General features: G+C 35.5%; 1 protein-coding gene across 3 annotated transcripts in view; it reads left to right on the top strand.

The window, feature by feature from the left end:
- The window catches only part of BBS9 (Bardet-Biedl syndrome 9), a 511,186-nt gene that overhangs the window by 196,270 nt on the left and 287,526 nt on the right, over positions 1-27,390 (top strand). For 2 of the 3 annotated variants that reach the window (XM_049894336.1, XM_049894338.1), the window contains exons 13-16: positions 5,427-5,529; positions 7,166-7,270; positions 9,616-9,630; positions 14,956-15,096. In XM_049894336.1, the coding sequence (XP_049750293.1) occupies positions 5,427-5,529; positions 7,166-7,270; positions 9,616-9,630; positions 14,956-15,096 (364 nt within the window). The remainder of the gene's footprint in view (positions 1-5,426; positions 5,530-7,165; positions 7,271-9,615; positions 9,631-14,955; positions 15,097-27,390) is intronic. The other variant, XM_049894337.1, reaches the window with a different exon arrangement.

Raw genomic sequence — 27,390 nt, forward strand, 5'->3', positions numbered from 1 at the left:
TTGTAGAATTTTAGAACTAGAAGTCAAATGTAGAACTCTCTTAAGGCATTTAGATTAAAGTGTGGTAATCAGTCAGCACATTATTAAGCCGAAAATATTTATCCCTGCCCAGACCTTGGAAGCCAGGAAAAGTTGTGGATTTTGGCGATTCACTTAGTCAAAACTTGGACGGGGCTTTATATTTTGTTAGATTATGGGTTGCTGTCCTTGGAGGAGCTTGACAGGGAACTAGACTTTACCAATTGTGTTCGCTTACACTGGATCCAGCGGGTGGCCCAAGCGTGGAGATCTTTGGTAGAAGTTGAAGGGAACCCAATCTTATAACAGTTTCCTAAGCTAATTTTTTTGGATTCTTGCCACTGGAAACAAGGGTGGTCTTTCCCCAGTCCCCCTTCCCCTATCCAATCAAAGCCTCTATCTCATTAATACTTTTGAGTCTGGAAAAGCATTAGTGGCAAGAAATCAAACACTTACGGGGAAAAAAAAAATAACCGCTGAGTTCCAGGAATGATCTATAGACTTTTGTGTAGGGAAACCTCTTTTATACCTGTCTAAATTTTTTTTTTTTTAATGATATTGTTCAGACACATACACATAACAGTTCAGAAATACACTGTAAATTGCAAAAAGAAATCTTGTACCTAAACCAGATAACATTGCTCATGCTAATTTTTTTCCTGACCATAAATTATTGCTATAAATAAATACACCTTCCCTCCTATGCGTTCTTAGGCTTCCACGTGTAATAGCCACCTTAAAAGGATGGCATGACACTCCTGGAAAATTCTCCTTCGTAGTGGAATTTACCGTATTTGAGAATGACTGACTCACATCTCTCTTTATCATTGCCGCTTTAATGCCCAAGAAAGTATGCAACACACAAGAGTTGCACAAAATCGGCTGGACTTACACAGCAGACACAATGACTTCCTGATTCTGTCTGACAGTTTCTATACAAATTTCTGCTATAAATCTCTCCTTATGGCCTTTTATAAAAACAGAGGCCAAGATATATAACCATGCAAGTTTCCATCATAATAAATCCTGTTAATTGAGAAAATTTTTCCATCCGTTCCAAGTGAATGAAGATGTGGCTACCTTGAGTTTGTGAGCATGATGCGTGACCATCTATTCCAGGCAACGAGGCAGAGTGGTTGTTCATACCTGACCTTTGGAGTCATATTTATATATCTAGCATAAAACTTAAAATTGTATTTCCAAAGGATCATGTTTCATTTTGTTAGAAGCCGAAAATCGCATGGAAAATTCTCAAATTAGTGTTTTATATTTTCCTCTTAATATTCTATAATTATTTTTCTCTTAAAATATGACGTTTATGATGTAGCCAAGTCTTTAACTCTTTTCTTGGCTCAAACACAACTATTCTTTGTTACTGCAGTTATTTTCATCACATGCCTCCTTGATTCACATTTTGAAAAGGCCTTGCCCATTGTTGGGGTTTAATAAATCTGTGTATGAGAGAGATCTTGATCATGCATCTAAACCAAATGCAAACCCTCCTTACTTGTAAAAATGTCAAATTGTGTGATCCTTGTCTAAATAGGTATCGCTATGCCAGGCAGAGTCAGAATGTCTGCTGTTTGACAAACAGCTTATTACTAGTTTAAGGCTTTTTCATTTTCACTTTTAAAACTAAGCTCTCATGAGATGGGCCTGGTCACAATTTTCAACTGTAGCACTTATTGGCTCTATGGTCTTGGACATGTTATTTAACTTTTCTAAACCTCTCTTTCCTAAACTGTAAAATGGGGATGCTTTTTTCAGTTGCAGGGTTATTTTGAGACTTAACCATAGTAGGTTAAGTGCATGGGTTCTGGATTCCTACGAACCACATTTAAATTGTGGTTCTTCTGCTTATAATCAGAGTGGCTTTGGGCAAATTACTTAGCCTCTCTGAGCTCCAGTTTTCCATTCTGTAAAATAGTGTATAATGGCAGTACCTGTTTTATACTCTTCTGAAGATTAAATGAGAAAATGCACACAAATCATTTATTACCATGGTTCCACAATTATAAGAAACCTCTAATGGCTGTTACCATTAATATTATTTTAAAATAAATATGCCTACTAGCATCATATTATCATTAGTATCAAAATACTTAAATTGCTTCCTGTTTACTTAGTGGGCTAGCTATCTGAAAGGAAATTGTCTGTGGAGCTTTCATAGTTTTTTCTTCCAATAAGTACCATCATGGTTTTATTAAAAAGGTAATAAATATGTCACTTAATCATTGTCAGACATCACTGAGGAAGCTTTGTTTGTTGCATACCTATTTCCCATGTATTCCCAGTGTTTACAGAGTGAAAATTGAGGCTTCATTGTTCGCTTGCTGTGGTTATCCAATTTATTTGCATAAATAGCTGTCTTTACAAAATTTTACTCTGCAAGTAAAAAAATTTGTTTATTTTTAAATCGTACAGAATACCCACATACCTAAAATTAATATAAGACATTTACTCAGTGTAATTCTATATATAATTAAGGAATGATGCATGCCTTTTGCATAAGAAAAAATTCAAAACCACTTTTATTAAAAGTAGGTATCCATTACAAGGGCAAATATTACGTCAGTTAATAATGAAATGTATCTGTCTAATATACTAGAGTCTGGTAAACTAGACTGAACTATTCCATAGGAAGGTACCATATAGAAGAATAGTTCTCAGTTCCTGTACAGAGGAATCACTTGAGGGGCTATTAAAAAATACCAGTGTCCATGTCTATCCCAGAGATTCCGACTTGATTACTCTAGCAACCCTTTGTAGGTAGGAGATTGTACCAAGTCTTCACCAACCATGGGGGATGAGGTCATCCAAAAGAGACCGTTCAAAGACCTGAAACTACAGGAAACCAAATCTAAAGGGAGAACATGCCCCATGGGAGCTGGGTCTTTAAGCTTTTTCTTTGATAACCTGAGAATGGCACCCCTTAGCACTATGGCCCAGTAAAAATCCTTGGGCCTGTTGTTTTCTACTGACACTCCTTCTCAGGGAGAAGTAAGAAAAGTCCTGGCCTTTTCTACTCAAACCCACCCAATCTGCCAGGCAAACTGTTATCCCAAAGTTCTTAGCTATTGGTTCTTATTGGGTTGGGAGGGCTTTCTTAGTGTCATCAAGAAAGAGCACCAGTTCGGAAATATAGCCAGCTTGGCAATGCAGCAGTCAGTATTGACATTCTTTGATATTTTCTAGAATTAGCAGTATCATATGTTTTCATGTTAAACCATGGAAGAAAATACACTGCTTTGATATTTATCTAGACTACTGTCCATCCTTCATTAGTAAGTGCTAATGAAGATCAAAGACCACAGCCTTCAGTATAGATTACACCTCAACATAAAGAAAACAATAATCCTCACAACTGGACCAATGAGCAACATCATGATAAACGGAGAAAAGATTGAAGTTGTCAAGGATTTCATTTTACTTGGATCCACAATCAACAGCCACGGAAGCAGCAGTCAAGAAATCAAAAGACACATTGCATTGGGTAAATCTGCTGCAAAGGACCTCTTCAAAGTGTTGAAGAGCAAAAATGTCACCCTGAAGACTAAGGTGCGCCTGACCCAAGCCATGGTATTTTCAATTGCATCATATGCATGTGAAAGCTGGACAATGAATAAGGAAGACTGAAGAACAACTGACACCTCTGAATTGTGGTGTTGGTGAAGGATATTGACTATACCATGGACTGCCAAAAGAACAAACAAATCTGTCTTAGAAGAAGTACAACCAGAATGCTCCATAGAGGCAAGGATGGCGAGACTGCTTTTTACATACTTTGGACGTGTTGTCAGGAGGGATCAGTCCCTGAAGAAGGACATAATGCTTGGCAGAGTACAGGGTCAGTGGAAAAGAGGAAGACCCTCAATGAGGTGGATTGACGCAGTGGCTGCAACAATGAGATCAAGCATAACAACGATTGTAAGGATGGCGCAGAACCAGGCAATGTTTTGTTCTGTTGTGCATGGGGTTGCTATGAGTCGGAACCGACTCGATGGCACCTAACAGCAACACAACACTATACATCCACCTAGATACATCATTGGTAAATAAAGCTTTAGAAAATAATTAACTTGTATAAAAGGAAATATACTGATACTGGAAAAGATTAGTAATTCATTATAGTTCTATTACTGTAGGTGAGAAAAAGAATGAATATATATATATATAATCTTTCATGATGTGGTTATTCAACAGCCATGAGGGCAGATAGCATACATTTTGCTTTTGATAGAACAGGTTTAATTCACATACTATACGGTACCATTCACTCATTTAAAGTATGCAATTTAATGCTTTTTAGTATATTCACAGGGCTGTGCAATCTAATTTTAGAACATTTTTGTACCCTTTAAAAGAAACCCCATACCCATTAGCTGTCACTTCCCATTTCGTCCCCAACACTCACCCTTTATAGGCCTAAGGAAATGCTAATCTACTCTCTATTGATTTGCTTGTTCTGAACATTTTCTATAAATGTACATTACACATTTTGTAGTCTTTTGTCGCTGCCTTTTTTTGCTTAATATAATGTTTTCAAGGTTCATTCATGTTATAGCTTGTATCAGTACATAATTTCTTTTATTGCTGAATGAGATACCATTGTAAGGATATAATACATTTTGTTTATCCATTCATCAGTTGATGGATATTTGAGTTGTTTCTACTTTTTGGCTGTTATAATGCTGCTGTGAACATTTGTGTACAAGCTTTTTGTGTAGACATGTTTTTGTTTCTCTTGGACGTATACCTAGGAGTGGAATTGCAGGGTCGTGTGGTAAATTTATATTTAACTTTTTAAGAAACTGACAAACTATTTTCTTTAGTGGTTGTTACCATTTTAAATTCCCATCAGCCGTATATCAGGTGTCTAGTTTCTCCATATCCTCACCAGTCTGTCCTTTTGATTATAGCTATCTTGGTGATATATAGCGGTATCTCACTGTGGTTTTAATTTACATCTTCCTATTGACTAATGGGAGCCCTGGTGGCACAGTAGTTAAGAGCTCGGTTGCTAACTAAAAGGTCAGCAGTTGGATTCTAACCAGCTGCTCCTTGGAAATCCTTTGGGGCAGTTCTGCTCTGTCCTATAGAGTCATTGTGAGTCCGAATCTACTCACTGGCAACAGGTGTTAAAGACTAATGATGTTGAGCATCTTTTCATGTGCTTATTAGCCATTCGTATATCTTCTTTGGAGAAGCATTCATTGAACTACTTAACCAATTTTTAACTGAGTGGGACATTTTAATCCACTACTTATGTTACACATTTTGTGGCTGTTCATTTTCCCTCAGGTGATTTTTTTCCTAATTATATGCCAGTGATCTTTTAAGTAGCTGTGATATTCTGTCAACTTGGATAAGATGTCCTTTTCTGTTACTTACAATCTGTGTTTCCTTAGGTCACACTGCAGAGTCGACTGGCATTGCAAAAAGCCAAATTATCACTTTATGTGCAACCACCGTTAGTACTGACCTGCGATCAGTTTACCTTTGAATTTATGGGTAAGGCCTTTGTTTTAGCTTAAAGTTTATCATGGTGTGAGCCTTTTTTATTAGTGCTTTTTTTTTTTTTTTTTCCCATGACTGTATTTCCTGTCTGAATAGTGAGACTGGGAGTTTCCTGAAATCAATGCTTGTGTTATGTTTTGCTTGTATTTTTTCTCTAAGCATCAAGCCTGAGCATTCAATCTGTAGCTGCTGAGTCCAATTAGTTTTTTAGGATTATAGATTTCCAAGTGCTTTCTTTAACTAGTTGGATCTGTAATTAATACAACATTATAGTTTGAAAGGCTTTCTTTTTCTGTTTGTCTCTAGTGACCTATTTAGTGAATCAGTAAGGGTTTGAGGAAAGACTATTGGCTTTGGAGTCTGAACTGAATTTGAATTCTGGCTCTGATGCTCACATGATATGTAACCTTGGGCACATTACTTAGTAATTATTCAGTATTTACTTGGGGCCTCAGTTTTTTTAATATGCAAAAAGGTCATAATAATATCTGTCTTATAGGCTATTTTGAAGACTCAGTTAGGTAATATATCTATGTAAGATATCTGTGATAATGCCTAAAATAGTAGACACTTCATAAATGGCAACTTTTGGTAAGATTTCTTTGTTTAGACTCCCTCATCCCCAACTGCTTATATCCAGGTTATCATCAAGTCCTGTTAAAACGATCTCTGAATTCTCTTTCCAGTCTTTTTCTTTTTTGTTTACTGCTGATGTGCAGTTGAGACTTTTCTTATTTATGAAGTTAAGAACTGCCCCGTCTTTTCATCTCCGTAGCTGAGTATCTTGCATTATCCAAGTTGATAGACCATCACAACTCCTTAAGAAAATCACTGGCATGTATTTAGAAAAAAAATCATCTGAGGAAAAATGAGTAGCCACAAAATATGTAACATAAGTAGTAGATTAATATGTTCTACCCAGTTAAAAATGGCCTAAGGAGTTGAATAAACATTTTTCCAAATGGACAATAAATACTCATTGAATGAGTGAATGGTTGAATGACTGAATGACGTAACCTTGTAGGTGATTCCCTACCATTGGTTTTTTACTTTATGTTCTGATTTCTCACAATACTTCCCAATTTATCTTTCTAAAGGATATTCTGAACAATTCATATTTCTAGTTAAAAATCTCGTGTGGCCCTCTGAATCAGGTTAGAGGCCAAATACCTTAACATAGAAGGCCAGTCACAATCTGCTAAATCATTATACCCAGAAAAAAAAAATCACTATAGCTAAATACATTTCAAAGCCCCTGTTCCATTATCCCTTGCAGCCTTTTTTCTAGGCATGATAAAGTAATATTTTTTTGCTATTACCTTGCTCTTTTGTATACCTGTTTCTTTGTTCATTCTGCCTCTTCATCTGAGTAAAGAAAATTCAGTGCAGCAGAGTGTCAGGTGTCCTTGTTCTGGAGTCAGTTGCCCAGCTCTGATACTAGCTATATGACCTTGGACAAGCTTTTATAACTCTCTGTTCCAGTGTCCTCATGGGTAAAGAATGGGGACCATAATAGTACCTACCTCATGGAGGACAGTATCTGGCATGCAAGGAGTACTTAATACATTTTTACTGTTGTTAATAAAATTAGCCAAAATTGTGTAACCTGTTACTTTTGCATTGCTTATAGCACCAGAGATGACTAGAACAGTAGCCTTTTCTGTTTATCTGAAAGGAAGTTATATACCATCTGAATTGGAAGGAAATGCTGTTGTTTCATATTCCAGACCAACAGGTAAACATAAAATTGTTCATGAGTTTACAAGCCTAATTACTCATTTTAAATTATTGGAGATATGAGTTAAATGTTTAAGTGTTTAAGATGGAAAAACACATTGTAAAATATTAAATAAAAAAATTCTTTTCTAGTTTTAAATAAAATTGCATGTCCGCGTTATTGTTATGTGTTATGAGTAATTAGCTATTTAGCTGATTTCCATATATAATGTTTGATTTCATCTTTGCAGTTAATTGCAAATTTTATATATTTTTATTCCTATTAGAAGAATGGTACCTAGTCAGACTTAATTTATTTGAACTAAAGAGAAAAAGGCTAGTCTGAGTTAGTGAAAAAGAATATGATTACTCTAAAATTAAGGCATTCAAAGTTTGAGATGCTGTTTTAGTTACTAGATAAAACTCTTTAGAATCTTAAATGTTAAAATATTTAAGAACAGATATTTAAGCAGATCTACTAAAATTTGGTCTGTTTTTCTTAAAGCTCTTTTTTGGATTATAAAAGGTTATTTTTAGTTCAGTTGAGATTTGATTATTGCAAATTTCAACTTAGTTGAGTCTAATTTTATGGTCCTTTTTATTTCCATATAAAAACAAAACACCAAACCCGTTGCCATGGAGTCAATTCCGACTCATAGCGACCCTTTAGGACAGAGTAGAACTGCCCCATAGGATTTCCAAGGAGCGGCTGGTGGATTTGATCTGCCGATCTTTTGGTTAGCAACCGAGCTCTTAACTACTGTACCACCAGGGCCCCATGTTTCCATATAGTGAATTCTTTATGCTAACAGTCTGATAATCAGTTGATTGGTAGAAAATAAGAATTATTAGTTACTGCTTTAAAAAAAAAAACAAAAGCAAACTTTTTATTTTTTTAGTTGCTATATCACATGGCACTTCTATTAAAAGCAAGCTTTCTAATGTAGTGATACTTGATAGCATATTTCAGCAAATTTGTATTTGTGTTTTTTTTCCTTAGTTTTTAAATCTTTTAGAATCTTATTTATTCTCCATTTATGCCTACTTTGTTTATTTGGCAGTGTTTTTAATAATTGAAAAAAATATTTTCTTAGTCTAAGTGAATTTTCTGACTTTTGCATTGACAACTCCATATGCTCTGAGTTGATTTTATACCTTTGGTACATACTTTGAAAATCGATTTCTTCTGCTTTGTAAGATATTTTGCTTTGAATTAAAAAAAATAATTTTTAGCTGGAAGTGACCACTCTATTTACCTATATTTTCAACAATTTGGGTTATATAAATATTTTTCTGTTTAAAAAGCTTTGGTAAAGCTGGCTTCATAAAGAAATTCAAAACTTCTGTAGGGGATTAAGGAATGATGGACATTTTGGTTGGATATTCCTGAAGAGAACATTGATATTTTTAATGTTATTTTCACTTTGAGTTATAAAATAAAAGAATGAGAAACGTTTGTCTAAAATCTTAAGATGATTTATCATTAATTGAGCGTTTAATAGTCATAGGTATTTGTATACCTTTTCCCCTTGTTACATTACCAATACAGGGTTGTAGATAGTGCCAATACCTTAATTTGGCTGTTTTATTCTTTCTCAAGGAAAACTAGTGACATTGATTGTAAATAAATTTAAAAGAGAAAAATGGGTAACAGAAAGTGAACAAATGCTTAAAAATACATTATAGAGTTGTAAAATAAGTCTGTGAATTTATGGTTGCAGATAGCATTTTTGGATGCTTTTCTGTAGACAGAATTTAAAAGGTTATGAATCGTTGCCAAACTAGCAGAGTGTAGGCATTAATTGGTTCAAAGTGAACTCATAATTAAAGTTGAAGAAAGTCTGTAAAGTTAAAATATAGTAAGACAAGCAAGAAAGGGGGGTGGGAGAGACGTTATCCCATAGTAGCATCCATGTAAGTTACAATATTTTAAACAAGAGTGTCTGGAAATATTAATATTCTGTAATCTGGCATTTCACTCCAGTTTTTTCTGTTTGTTTTTAACTAATTCATTTAGTGCTCTCAATGTCATTTACATACTGAGTCTGATTTGTGCTTAGGCTCGATCAATTCCCTTTTCCTCCTTTTGCTGCATTTACGCTTGACTGACACTCATGAAGATCTTCTGAGAAAGGAAGTGCAAATACATTGTTGGCTTTCATCGGTTCATGTTACTTTTTGATTGTGATTTGAGTTCACTTGTGTTTGATCTGGTTGCCATTGAAACCATCCATGGGGATCTTGAAAATTTTAATTTATGTTTTAAAATAGGTGTGTTAAATTTGTGTTGTAATTTTACTGCAGATAATTTGTTGCCTTGCATTCCCTTTCCCCTACCCATTTTGCATCGCTTCTGATGGATAGACCGAAATCCTGATGGTAAGTGAAAAGATAATTTAGGAAAAAATGAATCTCAATTCATTTAAAGTGAAATTTGGTCAGTAAATTGAATTTGTATTATACCGTAAATGTGCTCCTTATGTGCTGCTTTTTTATCTATAGAAACGTCCTTAGGATGGTATAGTGTCTTGATCTGGCTATGAAGAGGAAGATAGATGTTTCCTCTTCATAGAGACTGGTCAGCATTAGTTTGTTCAGAATCATGAGAAGGAATGAAGCTAGGAATAGGAACAGAATGACTTCTGAAAAAAATTCAAAGGTATCATTGACAACTTATTTCTGTAAGTTGTTGATTATTTACCTGTATGCTCTGTTTTCTAATTTTACTTAAAGAATAAGAAAAAAAAAAGTTTGTCATTGAATTCTAAATTATTTATTTTCTACATGCCCCAACAGATCCACCTCTCTCTGATAAAAATGCTACATATACTCACTCTGTGGGCCTATCCGTTGACTGGTTTAGAATTTGTGAGGGACTAGCATCAAAAGTCTGACCCTTTGAATTTACCTGGGTCAGTGTTAATTGTTACTCATTTTGTTTTCCCTAACCCATTTGTTTATTCCTCTGCTATAATACTTATAATATGAATTTCAGTAAGTTGTCTCTTAGGTTTCTCAAGTAGATTTTGAGCTCTTTAAATGAGGAGATTGAATTTTGCAGTGCCCAGTTCACTGTCAGTGTACATAGCTTACCAGTTGCTATTGAGTGGATCCCAACTCACTGAGACCCCACGTGTGTCAGAGTAGAATTGCGCTTCGTAGGGCTCTCAATGGCTGATTTTTCGAAAGTAGGTTGCTAGGCCTTTCTCCCATGGCACCTCTGGGTGGACTTGACATCCAACCTTTTGGCTATCAGTCAAGCACGTTAATAACCATTTGTACCACCCAGGAAGTCGGGTATATAGCAGGCCCTCTAAAAGTATCTCTTTGATTTTATTTCCCTTCCTAGACAGAGCCCTGGTGCACAGTGGTTAAAGCACTTGGCTGCGAACCGAAAGGTTGGCTGTTCGAATCCATCCAGCGGCTCTGCAGGAGAAAAGATCTGGCGATCTGCTCCTGTAAAGATTACAGCCTAGGAAACCTTATGGAACAGTTGTATTCTGTCACGTGGGGTCTCTATGAGTTGCAATCGACTTGACGACAATGGGGTTTGGTTTTTTTTGTAGACATAGACTGATAGAAAAACAATTTTTTTATTAATGTGGTGTTTTTTTTGTTTATTAGCTATTTTAAGATAAATTTTAGACATTATAACATCAGTTAATAAGGATTAAATAGATAAAAAGTAAAATGCTTTAAAAAATTACGGGTGTTGACTCATACAGTTTTCGTGATGTCAGCAACCTGAGTTACATAGCACGTATCATCTTGATTTCTGGGAGGTGAAAATGTGCTTGTATGAGAAATATTTTAATAGAAGTAAGCATTTAACTTAATAACATGAAGTACAGTTGTCAAATTAGAATTTGGGTCATTAAAAATAACCTGGTATTAATAATGAATACTTATTTACATGTAACTGTTAAGATTTTAGACTAAATTTTGTAAAGTACCATATTACCATTAAATGATTTGTTTTAATTAAAAAAAAATTAGTAAAGAGCATTGTTAAAATAATTTTTTTTTCTTAATTGTAAATTCAGCCCAAACCATGAGAAACAAAAATCACAATATATGGGAATTTTAGTATTCCAATTCAAAGCTAAAGCTGGTTTTAATCATCTCTTATTATATATTTTAAAATTATAATGAAGCTTTAGGGAGTAGAGTTTAAATATTCAGCCTCACCTAGTAGGCAGGAAAATAATATGTTGCCGCTTAGGTCCTACATACACATGAGGCTTCAGATTTCAAAGGCTGATTCATTTTACTGGCCTGATCTGTTCACGCTGTATCGCAGATAAGCAGTTCTGCTTTTACGTGTGGAAAAAGGGAAGCAAAAGAGGTTTTATGTTGTCCCATAAGAGTTAGTCTCCATTATTTCTGCATTAAAGTTACATGACATGGGCCGTGTAAAACACGAGTGCAGATGCAGCACAGTACGTCGCCAGACATAACAGGAAGGGATCAAGGAAGTTCTGGCTCCCAGACATTGCTACTGCTTTGGGGTTCCTTGTTTTCAATATGAAATGACTCTAGCAGACCCCTGGAAAGAGTTATAAAAGCATTATATAGATGTGTAATATATAGATACAGTTATTCTACTCTAATATACGTTTACTTTTTTCCTTTTCTTTTTTTAACACATTTTGGCTTCCCACTTGACAGTGATACTGGGCTCTCAGGTGTGCCAGGTGTAATTAGTATTCTCTTCCCGGAAAAAATGTTCTGCCAGGAATGGTTTTGATGTGAGTTTTCTAAGTGTTAAAGAATTTTGTGATTAATCGTACCATAGTAGTTGCAACTATCCGTTTCCCCTTGTAGACTAGGAAAGGAAGTGTTTGAAGGAGAGGTGATTATATTGGGTGAAAAACAGCAGAACAGTTAGTCTGATGAGTGAGTGGCCAATATTTGAGTAAAATAAATGACAACTTTTTTTTTTTCTTATTTCTTAGGATAGCCTTCAGAGAGTTGAATAAGCCAGGTGTAGAGGCTGTTTTGTCAACTCTGTAGAGAAAATATTGCTGATGGTAGGCAAAGTTTGGACCAATTAGACTCTTTCAACTAAGTTGAAAGCTTTTCTCTTGGCAACCTTGAAAGGCCTTTAAGTAGATGTAATTCTTTCCTTCCTTATTTCGGACATACACGCATACACCCACACACACCTCTGTTTGTCTTTGGTTTCAAGTTCTTAGATACAGTTATAGTGTCTGAAGAGTAATTGGTAGCCAAATTTACATTTGAAATTTCTCAAGAAAATATAAATCCCCATAGAAATGTGCCTTTGATAAGCACTGTGCCTAAATAATTGAGGTTGTATTTTGAAATGCTTGACTTTTAATTTGATGGGAAGTACTATAAGATATGGGTATTCTAATTTTTCTTTTTAAAGGTAAAGGTTTCTTAAACTGGTTTCTAAAGAATTTCATACTCTTTTTTTTTCCCCTAATGGTAAAACTTTTCAAGCTGCCATCATTTAAAAAATAGCTGTAATAATTTTATTAAGTATAAGTGTCATCATTTTTCAAAGTAATTTTTTCCAAATGTCCTATGAAACAGGTTCACAATTCCTGGAGAGAAAATTCTGGAAGGGTTCTACAAATCTTAGCAACAAGAGACTGTTGCCCTAGTGTGTGATATTGTTGTTAACTGACCCTGACTGAATTGTGAATTGAGTTATAATGTTTTTCCCTTCTGGTATTTATTAGTGCATGCGATCCATTTGTTTTGATTTCTGAAAACATTTGTATCCCCCCAGTTTCGTTTTTTTGAGATTTTGGGTAATAATCTTTAAATGTATAGACTCAGCAATATAGGACCAGTGCTGGTCACATTGTTTTGTTTTTTTTCCTACCAGAAGTTCAGTCAGCAGCTGGTCCAAGCAAAGTAGAGGTCACAGTATGGTTTTAGCAGAACATTTACAGCCAAATTTTGTTTGAACAATTAGCTCAGTCTTTGGTTGAAAGGATATAGAGGACAGCTTCCCTTTGCGCGCATAGAGTTGTCATACAATGAAGCATTTCCCCCCCATTATTCTGTGTATTAAAAATGAAAGAAAAGGAACCAGGTTTCAGTTTTCTTGTTCTTCCCAGACTGTACCTATTAATTGAGCCTGTAATTTATGTATTGTAAAGAAACATAGTCAGTGAGAAGAGTTCCATAATTTGGAGATGTATAGAATATATGGAAATTTTCCCGAAGTTGAAAAACTGGTGCTTTATAATATTTTGTGGTGATATTGATAGTTGCGGTTTGGGCAGTAGCTTAGATCATATTACCATAATATTTTGAGTCAAAACATTTCATCATTGTAAAGCACAAATACATATGCTTCTAAAAACCTTGCAGAATGTCAGGAAATAATACCCTGGGACTTTTCTTAAGAGGCACCAGTTATAATTTGCATCTAGGATTCCAGGAGAAGTGAATTTAACATCTGTTGGTTATAAGCAAAAAATGAGCTGTGTTAAATTTGATGGATAATAGATTATGTTGAAGAGAATGACAAATATGCTCCACATGCTCTGAAAAAGCATTTAATTAGCCTCATATATCAATATGCTTGCCGTTGTTGAGTATCTCTCACTATCCTAGCGAATAAATGGTACAGAGAAGTGTACTCTCAGTTTGAATGTGGTGTAAGCCATACAACTCCAGCTGGCTTTAACAAATACATTGCTGAGTAGAACATTTTGAGTTTTCCATTTCTCTACAGAAGTATGCTGAGATGTAGTCTTCTTTATACTATCTTTCATCTTATCCAGTGAAAAACAGAGTCCTAGAATAAAAAAAAAAAGAATAAAAGGGAGAGAAAAACAAGGTTGTAGTGTTGCTTTTCTAGATTTTTAAGCAGAGAGCCTTAATTTGCTTTGGTTTCAATTTCATCCTTTGTAAAAATATTGAAAGGAATGATTTAAAAAACAAAAAATTCTGACACAAAACTCTTCATTGTTATTGTTTATTTAAGTACCTATACCAATATGCATGTATGTGTTGAAAAAATTTTACATTTGAGTAACTATGTAAGCCTTTGAAAATGCCGTTAACAGCGGTATGTAAAGTTAAATGGCTTCGGAAAAATTTAATTCATATAACAGCCATATTCTTAATATTAATGTGTAAAATGGACGTGAACTTCAGTAGGGCAAATTCTGCTTCGTGTTCATAATTTATTGAAAATTGTTAATGTAATTTGAATCTGAAATAAGTAAAAAGGCTAAAGATTTAAAATATTTTTGAGTAGAGAAATTATTAGATATGGTGATATAGAGTCTTAATGATATAAGCTTCATATTCTTTGCTCATTGTAGATGATGGTCTTGGATTAGGGCTAGGGCTTTGAAGGTCTTAGTTTAAAGACAATTCAGTAATTGAATATAACTGTTGTGTTTTATATAGTGTCCCAATGTGATTATTTAAAAAATATGATATTAACTTTAAAGGCAGATCTCATGCCTGTGTGCCTTTTAAGATTTTATTTTTGCCTTGTACTTTTTGACAATAATATAAAAATATAAATTATGAGAATACTTCACAGTTATTTCAGTTAGATAAATGATATGAACGGGCAACAAAGTTTTAAACTAATATGTTGCTATCGAAACTATTAGTTGTCCAGCTTTTTTTTTTTTTTTTCTGCCATATTATTTATCAAGTCTATGAGTCTTTTTTATGAGTCTACTTTTTTCCTTCTTTGTATTTCAGGTATCCCTCGAGTTATCCAATGTAAATTTAGACTTCCCCTGAAATTAATCTGCCTACCAGGTCAGCCTTCAAAAACTGCAAGCCACAAATTAACTATTGATACCAACAAATCTCCAGTCAGCCTTCTCAGTCTCTTCCCAGGTAGGACTTTTGAAGTAACATGCCTGTAGCATCAGAAATGTGAGGAATTTAGAATCAAATCCTTCATCAGCAGGTAATGATGGGGTAATTATCAGATAATTGTTAAGTGAGAATATAAAAATGCCTCAAGGATTTTCCCCTCTTGTTTGCCTGTTCAAAGGCGAATAGCTTATATCAACAAGGTAATAAGACGCACCTTTTAAGTTTGATTAAAATTATTATAATCATTATTTTGCTTCAGTATTCAGAAATGAAAACATCAAATGTTTCTTTTTAGACTATGGAATTTTTTGACTTGGAATGTAAATATTTATTATTCACCTTTATTGTAGGTTTTTGGATATATTCCTTTTCTAAGTATATAAATATTTTATTATTTATCTTCACTGTCAGTGTTTGGATATGTACTTTTGAAAAAATGTGTTCGTATGCCCCTGATAAGTAATCTCATAAGTAGGTGCTCTTTTTGGTTCTCTTGTCCCCAGCAGCTGGAGTGGGCAAATGTTCGTTCTTTGGCCCTGGCTGTTTAGAGGGGCTTCATATTTAAGGCTTGACTATCACAGTGAACATTGGGGGTAATCTGTGAAGGTGTGACTTTCTCCAGGTGTTAGTTTTTCTTCTAAGTAGCTTGGAAAATAGAGAGGCTTTCGCTGGATGAAACATCTTTAGTAGACAAGGTTTCTAATGTGTTAACGCTTATTAACTTTCTTGGTGATGGGGTGAGATTAAAAAAAAAAAAAAAGCTGGGGATTAAACCAACTCTTTTAAATCCTTTATTAAAAATCAGCACTGTTGGCTATGACATGCATCCTCAACCTTGCATTAGTGGATAGGATTTAGAATACAAAGAATATTTCCCACAAGGTTTAGAAATTTATGGTAAGTCAACTTTTGTGTTATTAACTACTTAAAGTGCTTAAAATTTATTTTTCATTAGTTTGAAGTGTTTAAAAGTTTATTTATATATAACTCTGAAAAATCTCTGAAACTGAATGCTTTTTATTACAATTTTTTCTATTCTTTAGTTTAATTGAGTTTGGGTATATTCATATGTATGTTGTGAACAAATAATTTTGTACCTTTTTTTCTCTCTCTTCCATTCCCTTCTTTCTCTCACTTCACTTCATGTCACTACCTCACTTCCTTCTACTTCTTCCTTAGTAAAGTTTCTTATGACAAATTTGGATTATAAAAAAGACAGAAAGAGTTACTACTTTTGTAACATTGCCCACAAACTTAACTTAGTTCCTAGGGCCTTCTATATTACCCTGGGAGTGGAGTTGGGAATTACTTGTTGAACGCCGAATTTATTGATGCCTTTGAAAAATGTTAAAGCACCCATCTTTGCTGTAGATGGGTGAAGCCCAATTAGAGATTGACTAAAAATATATTCCTTAGACAAAAGAGGTTGTCTTTGTAAAATATGGATTGGATAAGACATGTTAAGGAAAGCTTAGATAACTCATCGATTTTCCTCCTGATTTTGGGCTCAAATGTCTTGACATCCTGGATATCTTAGCATACATTTGCTTCTTATCCACTTTAGAAATGGGACTCATAACAAATTAAAAAATAAAATTGGAAGACCAATGACTAAGTTAAAGTGTAACACATTTGAAAACTTGGTTCAAATACCAAACTGTCTTCCAGAAAAATTGCCCTAGTTTACACTCGCAACATCAGGGTTCGTGCCCAGGGTAGCAGCTGGGTTGTTAAATCTTTTTTAATTTTTGACATTGCTAGGTTAAAAATGACATTTTGTTTGCATTTCTAAATTATTTATTAGTATGGACTTTTTATTATCTTTATTAACTATTTGCATTCCTTGTTTTAACATGTAAGATTTATAATTTTATATAGAACAATCTTCTCTATTCTAAGATTGTGAAATATGTATATTTTTTTCCAGTACTTTAAAAAATATATTCTTTTACTCTCAAACTTAGCTTCACTGCATTTTTTTTTCAAAACAGCTTTATTGAAGTGCAGTTTACATGTAATAAATGGTACATGTTTAAAGTGTACAATTTGGTAAGTTTTACAATTTGCATATACCTGTGAAACAATCACTGTAATCAAGATGCTGAACATACCCATCACTCCTAAATGGTTCCTCGTGTTCTTTTTAATACCGCTGATCCCCAGACAACCACTGATCTACTTTGTCACTACAGATTAGTTTGTATTTTCTAGAATTTTATAAAGTGGAATTGTGCAGTATGCCCCCTTTTGTCAGGCCTCAGTCACTCCTTTACCAAATATGTGATTTGTAAATATTTTCTCCCTGTCTGTGGCATGTTTTTGCATTTTCTTAACGGTCTTTGAAAAAATGGAATTCTTAATTTTGATAAAGCCTTATTTATCAATTTTTTCTTTTATGTGTCATGCTTTTAGAGTTGTATCTTAGAAATCTTTGCCTAACCCAAGGTTACAAAGTTTTTCTCCAATTTTCTTCCTAGAAGTTTTCTAGTTTTATGTTTTATATTCAGGTTTGTTATTCATTTTAAGTTGATATTTATGTGTGGTGCAAGGTATGAATAAAATTCATGTTTTTGCATATAAATATCTAGTTTCTGCACCATTTTTTGAAAAGACTATTTTCTACTTAATTGTCTTTTGCATGTGGGTCTATTTCTGTTCTCTTTATTTATAGAGTCTTAAAATCAAGTAATGTAACCGTTGTTCTTAGGTGCCGTTGAGTTGGTTCCAACTCATAGCTACCCTATGCACAACAGAATGAAACACTGCCCAGTCTTGCGCCATGTCCACAATTGTTGTTATGCTTGAGCCCATTGTTGCAGCCACTATGTCAATCCATCTCATTGAGGGTCTTCCTCTTTTTCACTGACTCTCTACTTTACTGATTATGATGTCCTCCTCCAGAGACTGGTCCCTCCTGATAACATGTCCAAAGTATGTAAGATGTAGACTCGCCATCCTTGCTTCTAAGGAGCATTCTGGTTGTACTTCTTCCAAGACAGATATGTTTGTTCTTTTGGCAGCCCATGGTATATTCAATATTCTTCGCCAACACCACAATTCAGAGGTGTCAGTTCTTCTTCTCTCGTCCTTATTTATTGTCCAGCTTTCGCATGCATATGATGCAATTGAAAATACCATGGCTTGGATCAGGCACACCTTAGTCTTCAAGGTGACATCTTTGCTCTGCAACACTTTAAAGAGGTCTTTTATAGCAGATTTGTCAACTAAAATATGTCGTTTGATGTCCTGACTGCTGCTGCCATGGGCACGGATTGTGGATCCAAGTAAAATGAAATCCTTGACAATGTCAATTTTTTCTCCATTTATCATGATGTTGTTTATTGGTCAAGTTATGAGGATTTTTGTTGTCTTTATGTTGAGGTGTAATCCATACTAAAGGTTGTAGTCTTTGATCTTTATCAGTAAGTGCTTCAAATCCTCTTCACTTTCAGCTAGCAAGGTTGTGTCATCTGCATAATGCAGGTTGTTAATCAGTCTTCTACCAATCCTGATGCCACATTCTTCTTTATATAGTCTAGCTTCTAGGATTATTTGCTCAGCGTACAGATTGGATAAGTATGGTGAAAGGATACAACCCTGACGCACACCTGTCTTGATTTGAAACCATGCAATATCCCCTTGTTCTGTTTGAATGACTGCCTCTTGGTCTGTGTACAAGTTTTTCATGAGCACAGTTAAGTGTTCTGGAATTCTCTTTTTCATTATGTTACCCATAATTTGTTATTATCCACACAGTTGAATGCCTTTGCATAGTCAATAAAACTCAGGTAAATATCTTTCTGGTATTTTCTGCTTTCAGCCAAGATCCATCCGACAATAGCAATGATATCCCTTGTTGCACATTCTCTTCCGAGTCTGGCTTGAATTACTGATAGTTCCCACTTTTGAATGACCTTCAGCAAATTTTTTCTTTCATGTGATATTAATGATACTGTTCAATAATCTCTGCATTCTGTTGGTTCACTTTTCTTTGGAATGGGCACAAATATCGATGTCTTCCAGTTGGTTGGCCAGGTAGCTGTTTTCCAAATTTCTTGACATAGACAAGTAAGCACCTCCAGTGCTGCATCCCTTTGTTGAAACATCTCAATTGTATTTCATCAATTCCTGGAGCCCTGTTTTTTGCCAATGCCTCCAGTACAGCTTGGGCTTCAATACCATTGGCTCTCGACAATATGCTACCTCCTGAAATGGTTGAATGTTGACGAATTCTTTTGGGTTCAATGACCCTGTATATTTCTTCCATCTTCTTTTGCTGCTTCCTGTGTCATTCAATATTTTACCCATAGAATCCTTCAAAATTGCAACTTGAGGCTTAAACTTTTTTGTCAGTTTTTTCAGCTTGAGAAATGCCAAGCATATTCTTCCCTTTTTGTTTTCTAACTCCAGGTCTTTGCACGTTTTATTGTAATATTTTACTTTGTCTTCTCAAGCCTACCTTTGAAATCTTATGTCCAGTTCTTTTACTTCATCATTTTTTCCTTTAGCTTTAGCTCGTCTGTGTTCAAGAGCAAGTTTCAGAGTCTTTTCTGACATCCGTTTTGGTCCTTTCTTTCCTGTCTTTTTAACGACCCTTTGTTTTCTTCATGAATGATGTCTTCCCACAGCTCGTCTGGTCTTTGGTCATTAGTGTTCAATGCATCAAATCTATCCTTGAGATAATCTCAAAATTCAGGTGGGATATACCCAAGGTAGTACTTCAACTCTTGTGGGCTTGTTTTAATTTTCTTCAGCTTCAACCTGAACTTGCATGTGAGCAATTGATGGTCTTTTCTGCAGTTGGCCACTGGCCTTGTTCTGATGGATATTGAGCTTTTCCATCGCCTTTTTCCACAGATGTAATAGATTTGATTCTTGTATTTTCCATCATGTGTATAGTTGCCATTTATGTTGTTGAAAAAAGTATTTGCAATGAAGAAGTCATTAGTCTTGCAAAATTCTGTCATTCGACCTTTGGTGTTGTTTCTATCACCAAGTCCATTTATATATATATATATGTATGTATATCTTTTTTAAATGTATATATATATATATATTTAATTGTACTTTAGATGAAGTTTTACAGAACAAACCAGTTTCTCATCAAAAGTTAGTACATACATTGTTGTATTACATTGGTTAACAACCCCACAATATGTCAACACTCTCTCTTCTCAACCCTGGATTCTGTATTACCAGCTTTCCTGTTCCCTCCTGCCTTCCAGTTCCTGCCCCAGGGCTGGTGCGCCCCTTTAGTCTTGTTTTGTTCCATGTGCCTCTTCAATCTTTGGCTGAAGGGTGAACCTCAGGAGTGGACTCATTACTGAGCTGAAAGGGTGCCCAGTGGCCATACTCTCAAGGTTTCTCCAGTCTGTGTCAGGCGAGCAAGTCTGGTCTTCCTTTTTGAGTTAGAATTTTGTTCTACATTTTTCACCAGCTCTGTCTAGGACCCTCTATTGTGATCCCTGTGAGAGCAGCCAGTGGTGGTAGCTGGGCATTATCTAGTTGTCCTGGACTGAGTCTGATGGAGGCCATGGTAGATGTTGTCCATTAGTCCTTTGGACTAATCTTTGTCTTGTATCTTTAGTTTTCTTCTTTCTTCCTTGTTCCCGAAGGGGTAAGACCAGTGGAGTGTCCTGGGTAGCCGCTCACAGGCTTTTAAGACCCCAGATATTACTCACCAAAGTAGAATGTAGAACATTTTCTTTATAAACTCTGTTATACCAGTTAAGCTAGATGTTCCCCGAGACCATAGTTCCCACAGCCCTTAGCCCAGCAGTTTGGTCCCTCAGGGAGTTTGGATGTGTCTATGGAGCTACCATGACCTTGCCTTGTACAGGTTGTGCTGGCTTCCCCAGTATTGTGTACTGTCTTATCTTTCACCAAAGTTACCACTTATCTATTGCCTATTTAGTGTTTTTTCCATCCCCACCCCTTCCCTCTCTCATAACCATCAATGATTGTTTCTTTCTGTGTGTAAACCTTTTCGTGTGTTTTTATAGTAGTGGTCTCATAAGATATTTGTCCTTTTGTGATTGACTTATTTCGCTCAGTATAATGCCCTCCAGATTCATCCATGTTATGAAATGCTTCACAGATTCATTGTTGTTCTTTATTGTTGAGTAATAATACTCCATGGTGTATATGTACCACAGTTTGTTTATCCATTCACCTGTTGATGGGCAATTAGGTTGTTTCCACGTTTTTGCTATTGTGCACAGTGCTCTAGTGAACATGGCTGTGCATATGTCTATTCGTGTGACGACTCTAACTTCTCTAGGATATATTTCTAGGAGTGGGATTGCTGGATCATATGGTATTTCTATTCCTAGCTTTCCAAGAAGCGCCATATCGTTTTCCAAAATTTTTGCATTCCCAGCAGCAGTGCATAAGAGTGCCGATCTCCCTGCAGCCTCTCCAACATTTGTTATTTCCCGTTTTATTTATTCATGCCACTGATGCTGGGGTGAGATTGTATCTCATTGTGGTTTTGATTTGCATTTCTCTGGTTGCTAGAGATCGTGAGCATTTCCTCTTGTGTCTTTTGGCCACTTGAATGTCTCCTTTGGTAAAGTGTCTTTTCTTTTCCTTTGTCCATTTTTTAGTTGGATTATTTGTCTTTTTGTTGTAGACGTGTTGGATTTTTTTGTAGATTTTAGAGATTAGACTCTTGTCTGATTTGTAATAAAAATTTTTCCCAGCCTGTGGGTTCTCTTTTTACTCTTTTGGTGAAGTCTTTCGATGAGCATAAGTGTTTAATTTTTAGAAGATCCCAGTTATCTAGCTTATCCTCTGGAGCTTGTGTGTTGTTGATTGTGGTTTGTATCCTGTTAATGCTGTGTATTAGAGCCTCTAGCGTTGATACTATTTTTTCTTCTACGAACTTCATTGTTTTTGGCCTTATGTTCAGGTGTTTGCTCCATTTTGAGCTAGTTTTTGTATATGATGAGAGATATGGGTCCTGTTTCATTTTTTTGCAGAAGGACATCCAGTTTTGTTGGAAACACTGCCTTTTGATGGACTTTGGACCCTTGTCAAATATCAGGTGACCATAGATGGATGGTATCACCAAAGCCATATTTTCCAACCACCGATCCTTTTTCGTTTCCAACTTTTGCCCTCTAATCACCAGTAATTGTCAACGCATCCTGATTGCATGTTTAGTCAATTTCAGGCTGTAGAAGTTAGTAAAAATCTTCATTTTTCTCAGAGTTGGCCTTAGTGATTGGTGTGTAAATTTGAATAATAATAGTGATAGTACTGGTCTCCCTTGTAGGCGAATGGATATTATCCTGTCAGTGACAGCGTTGTACTTCCACATCTTGAGATGTTCTTTTTGACGATGAACGTGATGCCATTTCTCTTCAATTTGTCATTCCTGGCATAGTAGACCATACGTGTTTTATTCTTTTGGGGGCTATTGTAAATGGTGCTGTTTTCTTGATTTCCTTTTCAGAGTTCTCCTTGTTACGATATAGGAACCCAACTGATTTTAGCATGTTGATCTTGGACCCTGCCACTTTGCTGAATTCTTGTATTAGATCCAGTGTTTTTCTTGTGGAATCTCTGGGATTTTCTATGTGAAGATTCATGTCATCTGCAAATAGAGATAATTTTACTTCTCCCATTCCAATTGTTGATACCCTTTATTTCCCTTCCTCAAATTATTGTTTTGGATAGTTCTTCCAGTATAATAATGTATAAAAGTGGTGATAGTGGTCATCCTTGTGTCTTACCCATTCTCAGGCAGAAGGATCTCAGTGTTCATCTTTTGAGAATAATGTTGGCTGTTGGTTTTGCCTATATCCCCTTAATTATGTTGAGGAATTTCCAGCTATTTCTATTTTGTTAAGAGTTTTTATTAGGAAAAGGTGTTGGATTTTATCAAATGCCTTTTCTGCATTAATTGAGATGATTGTGTGATTCTTTGTTTTATTTATGTGGTGAATTAACATTAACTGATTTTTGCATGATGAACCGTCTTGTATTCCTGGTGTGAGTTGTACCTGATCATGATGTTTGGTTTTTTTGATATGCAGTTGAATTCTGTGGGCTAGAATTTTGTTGAGAATTTTTACGTCTATATGGATGAGGGATATTGGTCTGTAATTTTCCTTTTTTTGTAGTGTCTTTTCCTGATTTTGGTATCAGGGTGATGCTGGCCTCATAGAACGAATCGGGGAGTATTCTTTCGGTTTCTCTGTTTTGGAAGCATTTGAGTAGAATTGATGTCAGCTCTTCTCTGAATGTTTGGTAAAATTCCCCACTGAAGTGATCTGGGCTAGAATTTGTTGTTGTTGCTGGGAGTTTTTTGATGACATCTTCAATCTCTTCCTTTCTTATGAGTCTATTTAGACTTTCTACCTCTTCATGTTAGTTTAGGTAGTGTGAACATTAAGGTTGTGTGTGAACTTGGCTGGGCCATGATTCTCAGTGTTTTGGCAGTTATGGTGTATTTTAGCAGGCATATAATGATTAATCACCTCCATATTGAGATCTGATATAATGTAATCATCTCCATGATGGAATCTGCTGTGTGTAGCCAATCAACTGAAAGAGAGCTTCCTTGGGGGTGTAGACTGCCTCCAACATAGGTGGACTTTCTGGCAAGGCTCGTGGACTTCTGTTCCCACAGGATCCTGCAGCTGGCTCCTGTTCATCTGACCTCTGTTTCTTGGGACTTGAGCTAGCAGCTTACCTGGAGATCTTGGGTTCATCAGCCCCTGCAGCTAAGTGAGTCACGGGATGCCTCCAGCCTGACCCACAGACTTGGGACTTCCGAGCCTCTACAACCTCATGAGCCATTTCCTTGATATAAATCTCTCTCTTTCTCTATCTCTGTCTATATATATATCACTGGGTTTGCTTCTCTAGAGAATCCAGCCTAAGACAGGTAGGTATTATGTTTGTAGAAAATTGTCCATATATTCTAGATTTTCAGATTTGTTGGAATAAAATTTTTCATGATATTCTGTTATGATCTTCTTTGTCTTAGCTGGATCTGTTTTAATGTTTTCACCTTCATTTCTTATTGTGGTTATTTACATCCTCTGATTTTTTTCCTTTGTCAGTTTGGCCAGTGGTTTGCCTATTGTATTGATCTTTTCAAAGAAGCAGCTTCTAGTCTTGTGGATTCTTCCTAATGTTTTTTCTGATCTCTATTTCATTTATTTCTGCTCTGGTTTTTATTATTTCCTTTCTTCTCCCGGATTGGTTTTCTTTTGCTCTTCCTTTTCTACTTGTTTGAGTTGTTGACTTAAGTTATTTATTTTGGACCTTTCTTTTTTAATATATGCATGCATTGCTATATGTTTGTCTCTGAACACAGCTTTTGCTGTGTACCAGTGACTTTGGTATGTTATGTTTTCATTCTCATTTAGTTCTAAGTATTTTTTTTAAGTTCACCTTTGATTTATTCTACCTAGTAAAAAAAAAAATTTTTTTTTTTTTTTTTTAGTTTTTTAGTAATGTGTTGTTTAGTTGCCATGTATTTAATTTTTTCCCTTGTTCTTTCTGTAATTGATTTCTCGTTTCATACTATTATGGTCAGAGAAGATTGTTTGCATAATTTCAGTGTTTTTAAAGGCTTGCTTTATTTATTGAGGTTTGCTTTATGTCCTAAAATATGATCTATTCTAGAGAAGAATGTGTATTTTTCTGCTGTTGGGTGGTATGTTCTATATATGTCTGTGAGGTCAAGTTGGTTGATAGCGTTATGTCTTCTGTACCTTTGTTGATTTTCTCCCTAGTTGTTCTGTCCATTGTTGAAAGTTGTGTGTTAAAATCTCCTACCATTATTGCAGATCTTCAATTCTGTTAGAGTTTGCTTTATAAACCTTGGTGTTCTGGCATTGGGTGCATAAATATTTATAATTGTTATGTCTCTTTGGAGCCTTAAATTATTATATGGTATCCTTCTTTGTCTCATATAATGCATTTTGACATTTTGTCAGGTATTGATATTGCCACTCCTACTCTCTTTTGGTTACTGTTTGCTGGGTGTATATTTTTTATATCCTTTGATTTTTAACCTGTTTGTCTTTTGTGTCTAAGGAAAGTCCCTTGTAAACAATATATTGATGGATCTTGCTTTAAATACATTCTGCCACTCTCTGCATCTTCACTGGTGCATTTAACCCATTTACACTTAGTGTGATTATTGGTAAGTATGAATTTACTGCTGCTGTTTTGTTGTACTTTTTTTGTGGTGTTCATGGATTTTTGTTTTGTTCTTCTTTACTTGCTGTGATGAGTTCTTTTTGTTCTTGGATTTTCTTTTCCTTTCATTTCTTTTCTTTTTTTTATTGCACTTTAGATGAGTAGTTACAGAACAAATTAGTTTCTCATTAAACAGTTAATACACATATTGTTTTGTCACATTGGTTACCAACCCCATGACATATCAACATTCTCCCCTTCTCGACCTTGGTTTCCCCATTACCAGCTTTCTTGTTCCCTTCTTTTTTTTTCTTTCTGCCTTCTTGTCCCTGCCCCTGAGCTGGTGTCCCCCTTTAGTCTCGTTTTGTTTTATGGGCCTATCTAATCTTTGACTGAAGGGTGAACCTCAAGAGTGACTTCAGTACTGAGTTAAAAGGGTGTCTGAGGGCCATACTCTTGGGGTTTCTGCAGTCTCTGTCAGACCAGTAAGTCTGGTCTTTTTTTGTAAGTTAGAATTTTGTTCTACATTTTTCTCCAGCTCTGTCTGGGACCCTCTATTGTGATCCTTGTCAGAGCAGTCGGTGGTGGTAGCTGGGTACCATCTAGTTGTGCTGAACTCAGCCTGGTGGAGGCTTTGGTACTTGTGGTCTGTTAGTCCTTTGAACCAACCTTCCCCTTGTGTCTTTGGTTTTCCTCATTCTCCCTTGCTCCAGACAGGGTGGGACCAGTGGAGTATCTTAGATGGCTGCTCACAAGCTTTTAAGACCCCAGCTGCTACACACCAAAGTAGGGTGTAGAACATTTTGTTTATAAACTATGTCATGCCAATTGAGGTAAATGTCCTCTGAGACCATTGTCCCCAGCCCTCAGCGTAGTAATTCAGTCCCTCAGGGAGTTTAGATGTGTCTATGAAGTTTCCATGACCTTGCTTTGGTCAAGTTGTGCTGACTTCCCCAGAATTGTGTACTGTCTTACCCTTCACCAAAGTTACCACTTATCCATTGTCCAGTTAGTGTTTTTTCCTCCCCTCCTTAGTAACCATCAAAGATTGTTTCTTTCTGTGTGTAAATCTTTGCATGAGTTTTTATAATAGTGGTCTCATACAGTATTCACCCTTTTGTGATTGACTTATTTCACTCAGCATAATGCCCTTCAGATTCACCCATGTTTGAGATGTTTCACAAATTCATCATTATTCTTTATTGTTGCATAATATTCCATTGTATGTATGTACCATAGTTTGTTTATCCATTTGCCTGTTGTTGGGTACTTACATTGTTTCCATCCTTTTGATATTGTGAATAATGCTACAGTGAACATGGGTGTGCATGTGTCTATTCATGTAATGGGTCTTATTTCCCTAGGATATATTCCTATGCATAGGATTGCTGAATTGTATGGTATTTTTATTTCTAGCTTTTTAAGGAAGCGCCATATCATTTTCCAAAATGGTTGTACCATTTTACATTCTCACCAGCAGTGTGTAAGAATCCCATGCTCCCTGTAGCCTTTCCAACATTTATTATCTTCTGTTTTTTTGATCCATACCAGTAATGTCAGGGTGAGATGACACCTCACTGTAATTTTGATTTGCATTTCTCTTTTTAACAGCCACTGATCTCAAGCGTTTCCTCGTGTGTCTGTCAGCCACCTGAATGTCGTCTTTGGTGAAGTGTCAGTTCATATCTTCGCCCATTTTTTAATTGGATTATTTGTCTTTTTGTTGTAGAGTTGTTGGATTTTCCTATATATTTTAGATATTAGATCTTCTTCAGATTTGTCATGGCCAATTTTTTTTTTCCCAGTTTGCAGATTCTCTTTTTACTCTTTTGGTGAAGTCTTTTGATGAGTATAAATGTTTAATTTTTAGAAGATCCAGTTATCTAGCTTATCTTCTGGTGTTTGTGTATTATTAAGTTATGGTTTTTATGCTATTTATGCTGTGTATTAGGACCTCTAGTTTTGATCCTATTTTTTCTTCTATTTAGAGTTTTTGGTTTTGTGTTTAGGTCTTTTATCTATTTTAAATTAGTTTTTTTGTACAGTGTGAGGCGTGGGTCCTGTTTTTTTTTTTTTTAACAGATGGGCATTCAGTTTTACCTGTGCTATTTGTTAAAGACTGTCTATTCCCCATTTAATGAATTGTGGGCCTTT

Source organism: Elephas maximus, chromosome 8, assembly GCF_024166365.1.
Source record: "Elephas maximus indicus isolate mEleMax1 chromosome 8, mEleMax1 primary haplotype, whole genome shotgun sequence".
In the NCBI taxonomy this organism is placed as follows: domain Eukaryota; kingdom Metazoa; phylum Chordata; class Mammalia; order Proboscidea; family Elephantidae; genus Elephas; species Elephas maximus.